Source organism: Sardina pilchardus, chromosome 23, assembly GCF_963854185.1.
Source record: "Sardina pilchardus chromosome 23, fSarPil1.1, whole genome shotgun sequence".
Taxonomy (NCBI): Eukaryota; Metazoa; Chordata; class Actinopteri; order Clupeiformes; family Clupeidae; genus Sardina; species Sardina pilchardus.
Window position 1 is genome coordinate 25,773,555 of NC_085016.1, and position 5,000 is coordinate 25,778,554.

At 46.1% G+C, this 5,000-nt stretch overlaps 1 protein-coding gene across 1 annotated transcript in view; it reads right to left on the minus strand.

Moving 5' to 3' along the window:
- LOC134071012 (DNA-binding protein SATB2-like) overlaps positions 1 to 5,000 on the minus strand; it is a gene marked incomplete at its 3' end in the record, with an annotated part of 19,980 nt that overhangs the window by 10,975 nt on the left and 4,005 nt on the right. The window contains exons 3-5 of the mRNA XM_062527575.1: positions 3,261 to 3,387; positions 2,808 to 2,931; positions 2,286 to 2,388 (exon numbers count right to left, since the gene is read on the minus strand). Coding sequence (XP_062383559.1) covers positions 2,286 to 2,388; positions 2,808 to 2,931; positions 3,261 to 3,387 — 354 coding nt within the window. The remainder of the gene's footprint in view (positions 1 to 2,285; positions 2,389 to 2,807; positions 2,932 to 3,260; positions 3,388 to 5,000) is intronic.

A 5,000-nucleotide genomic window follows, 5' to 3' on the forward strand; every position in this document is an offset into this window, starting at 1 on the left:
GTTTGTCCTCTTCAGCCTTGTTTTAGCCATTTTTAGATGTACAGTACAGTTTATCTTTCAACACTGATTCACCTAATGTACTTTTTATGTCAACATCACCTCCTTTACGTATACCTCCTCTTTTTTCTTTTTTTTTTTTGGGGGGGGGGTTATCAAGGGTCACAGTGGCCTGCTAAGGATGACCCCAGGTTAGCTGATTGGAGCCTACCATCATTCTGTTCACCGCTTTCATTGTCTTTTTTATGTTTGGCACGACAAAAGGTTTAAATATTTGTTCAGTTCCTCTCTTTTGGCTACACAACAAAGCAGTTGTGAGCGGATGTTTTGCTTCTTCTGAATGCAACTTGGTGCCATGTATTAGGTGTGATTGGCAGTTAGTGCCATGCAAGCAGAACATTCCTTGACCAAAACAGATTCAACAAAAGTGCAAGTCAATTACCTTTAGAAGTTGTGTCATGAAATGTGATTTAGTTAGTCTACAATTCTAGTCTAGTCTACAACATAACTCGACGGCTATGTCTCAGAGAGAAGACCCTGACACACACACACACACACACACACACACACACACACACACACACACACACACACACACTATCCAGTTTACAGAAGGTCTGAAATACAATATCTGACACAAATAGCTTGAGAGAAAGCCGATCTGTATCTAAAAAGAAATGGGGATCAATGGGGTTTGTCTGGTTTCTACTGTAATGTGTGTAGTCTAGATGTGGAGAGGAGAGAGCTGCTAGTGGGTAGAGGGAGTCCCGCTCCCCGTCCAAACCCAAGCCTCAGTCTGTCAACTCTGGGTTGGAACCAGCTGAGCCTGGCTAGACCCGATCATTTGTGACTGGGCTCTGGAAAACCACTTTGATCAGTCTGCCCTGCTTTTGTGTGTGTGAGAGAGTGTGGTGTGCCTATGTTTACTTGGGCGTGTGTGTGTGTGTGTGTGTGTGTGTGTGTGTGTGTGTGTGTGTGTGTGTGTGTGTGTGTGTGTGTGTGTGTGTGTGTGTGTGTGTGTGTGTGTGTGTGTGTGTGTGTGTGTGTGTATGTGTGAGTGTGTCTCAGTAAGGGCATGGAGAGAAAGAAAAAAGTATGTTTGCACAAATATACGTGTGTGCGTGTGCGTATGTGTGTGCATGTGTGTCTGGCAGGTAGAATGACAAAGAGAGAGTACAGTATAGAGTGAAAACAGAGATGTGTGTGTATATGTATGTTCGTGTGTGTGGGTGTGTGTGTGTGTGTGTGTGTTTGTGTGTGTGTATGTTTTTGTGTGTGTGTGTCTGTGCGTGTGAATGTGCGCGTGTATGTGTGTGCGTGTGCGTGTGCGTGTGCCTGTGCATGTGTGTGTGCATGTGCATGTACGTGTGTGTGTGTGTGTGTGTGTGTGTGTGTGCGTGCCTGTGTGAGAAAGAGAGCGCGGGCAAGTGAGCAGGCAGAAAGGAGCTGTTCCAAGAGTCAGCCATGGCATGTGGCGCTCTGGCTGTTTCTGATTAGAGATTAGACATGTTTGCTTTGCGTTGTTATATTGAGGGTGACACTAAAAGGGGGGGGGGGTGCGTGAGTGTGACGTTATGGTCAGATCGTGTATCTGCTGCCCTCCACATTAAAGGTAGAGTCTGTGATTCTGGGAAAATATGGACATTTGAGCTAAAAATCACACTACTCCTGCTCCTTCAATACTCCAAAAGCGACATGCTGATTGGTTGGATTTGTTTGAGCTGTTACGTTTGCAGAACCAGGACTGAGCATGTCCACTATAGCCACCTGCTAGAGCCACCTATAACCGCTAGTCCTTACAAGCAAGCCCACCCACTCCACAGCCATCTTGGTCACGCTCTTTGGGCAGTTATCAGGCAGCTACTGTATGTTCCTATTCAAGTGAATGGGGAGGTATACAAGAAGGGCGGGCTATGTGCACTGTACACTACCGCCATATTGGCATTACAAGCTAACTCCATACATTTCTATGAAGGACACTTTAAGTGCTGTGCCTCCTCATTAAAAAGTCTCGATGGATTTAGAGGAAAGACTTATTCGTACCAGTGACAACTGTGAGCTTATCAATATATCAGCTCTCGGCTGGGTGGCAACACCAAGTGTTGGGGTTTTGAGAGACAGTACATTTACATTCGATTCTACATGTGTTTACTTAGCAGACACTTTTATTCATAGCGACTTACATAATGTCAATTATATTACAAAGGTTTATTGTCCCCAGAGCAATTGGGGGCTAAGTGCCTTGCTACAGGGCACAACGGTGGATGCCAGGAAGGAACTGAACCCACCTTTGATCTTCTTGTATTTCCTGTACCAGCGTCCGAACTCTTGGCACTTGGAGGACGAGACGTTGGCATAGTAGGAGCTGTTAACGATGGAGGAGATCATGTTCTGGGAGAGGAGGGAAAGGAAAAAGGGAAAGAGAGAGAGAGAAAAGAGGAGGAGAACAGAAGGAGGAAGAGAGTGTGGAAGAGGAAGGGAGGGAGAGAGGGCAGACAATGATATAATAATGTTTAAAACAGAAAGGGTGGGAGGACTAGAGGCTAAAAACATGCATTGAGTAAGCCTCTTCATCTGGGAGAGTGAGCTCCAGGCTGTTAATGAGACAACAATTCTTATAAGAAAGAAAACAATGTTAATAACAACTTTTAAAACAACCTCACAGGGCAATATTGCTGTGTGAAGTTGTTCTTTGACACTGATACTGGGCAACAAATTTGCATTCAAAGATCTTTAATCATCAATGGACAGCTTGTCACAATCATCTAATCGGAACATGAAGAACCTGTTGTCACCTTTAAGCTGCTCACCTGAGTCAGTGGACACTCTTTGGCCAGGGAGTTCTGGTTCATCTCTTTGAGGAGCTCCTTCAGGGCGAAGCGCACTGTGGAGTGGGTCCACTGCTCCCAAGGCAGGTCCTCGAGTTTGGCATAGCTGGAACAGAGGCCACCACACTGACGTTATCTCACACAGAGACCTTGAGAGCTGTCTGTAGTGATACAAGCTATAGGCGTTGGTGTTATGCTGTGTCAGAATTGGTTCAGTTCCCAGGAAACAAAAGCAACTGACATATTTGTATTGCAGATCACTTTGGGGAAAGTGATCTGCAAGAGAGAGACAAAGTTAGAGAGAGAGATAGAAGAGAGAGGGAGAAAGAAAGATGGAAGCACAAATGGAGGACACACACACACACACACACACACACACACACACACACACACACACACACGTACACACGTACACAGAGTGTATCAGGCCCTCACCTCTGCAGCTGGATGCGTAGGGTGACCATGTGATAAACGTCCAGCAGCATGTCGGCCACTGTGGCCTCAGGGGCATCTGTTAGCAGCTGGATGGGCATCGGCCTCCAGCGTCCCACTTTGATGATGCCTGCAAGGGGTGGGGAAGACATGATGGCATCATCTTTGTGCTGCCTGAGCTCTGTGGTGTTAGTGTGGGGGACAAGCGTATAAAACAAAGTCCACACTCCCACTTCAAAAAGTCCCCTTCCTAACTTCCTACGCATCCTTTCCAGTGTCTTTCCCTCTGGCTCCATTATTCGCAAATATCACAGCTGAATTGAACCTGGACATTCAAAATGCAGAAAAGGTTCAACAGTTCAACAAATCCTGGGGGGCGCTGTGGCACAGCAGGCTGCAGCGTCCATACCATTTACGGGTCCGAGTGCCCACGGGGACCCAGGTTCGAATCCGGCCTGCGGTCATGTCCCGATCCCGCCCCATCTCTCTCTCCCACTTGTTTCCTGTCTACCTCTTCACTGTCCTGTACTAATAAAGGCAAAAAGGCCAAAAAATATACTTTAAAAAAAAAAAAAAACAGTTCAACAAATCCTTACAAAAATGTTTACAAACAAACAACAAATGTTAAATGAAGAATGAGTGAAGAAGCACTGTGCGTTCACAAATGGTGAACACAAATGCCCCATTATCGAATGGACTCTAACCCACTAGTAAAGCATTGTTTCAACCAGTTCTACCTGTCAGAAGAAAACATCCAGACTTTCCCTGCTAACCCAAAACCAAGACATATTTGTTTATCTTTGTGTCTGCATTCCTCCAAGAAATGGTAGGCATTCATTTTTCCAGACCAAAAAAAAAGGCTTTTCCACGACCCAACATATAACATGTGTGTATTATAGGCATGTTCTCTTGCCACCACCATCCCAAGCCTGTCATTTTCTCCCAGCTCTTGCATTGTCCCATGCATCTGGTCACAGCCTTGGGCTATTGAGAGCTGTCTATTTCCACCATCCACTGGCTTAAGCTGACCGCCTGATCCCGGAGCCCTGACCACTACCCTGCCAGAGTGCCCCGACAGAAAATCTATTCGAGCTTTGTCGGCCACTTCTTCTTCTTCCTCCTCATCTTCCTCTTCCTCTTCCTCTTCTTCTCCTTCTTCTTCTTCTTCTTCTTCTTCTTCTTCTCCTTCTTCTTGTTCTTCTTCTTCAGAGGGGGCCAATCTCGCCTCCCTCCGTTCTCTCTCCCTTCCTCTCTGCTCTCCTCTGTGCTGCTTTGCTCTCCCTCCATCCATCTGTCCATTTTTCCCATGCAGAGCCTGTGTTTTGGATACATGTGGATACATTCCCCAGGCCTGGTTTGAGGCCATGGGCTGGAACTGTTAAGCTAAACATTGCTAATCACATTACGATGTATGAAATCAAATGCAGAAAGGGCAAGCCAGTAGACTGGCGAACCTCAGTATGTGCTTGTATGTGTTTGTGTGTGTGTGTGTGTGTGTGTGTGTGTGTGTGTGTGTGTGTGTGTGTGTGTGTGTGTGTGTGTGTGTGTGTGTGTGTGTGTGTGTGTGTGTGTGTGTGTGTGCTTTTGCATGTTTGTATATGTTTGTGAGTTGTATTCTTGTGCTCATGAGGGTGTGTCTCTGTAGCACACAGTCCTAAATTCAAAGTGTGTACAAGAAAGGGAGAGAGAGCATCTGTTTGTGAACACTGGACCACTTCAGACACACACACACACACACACACA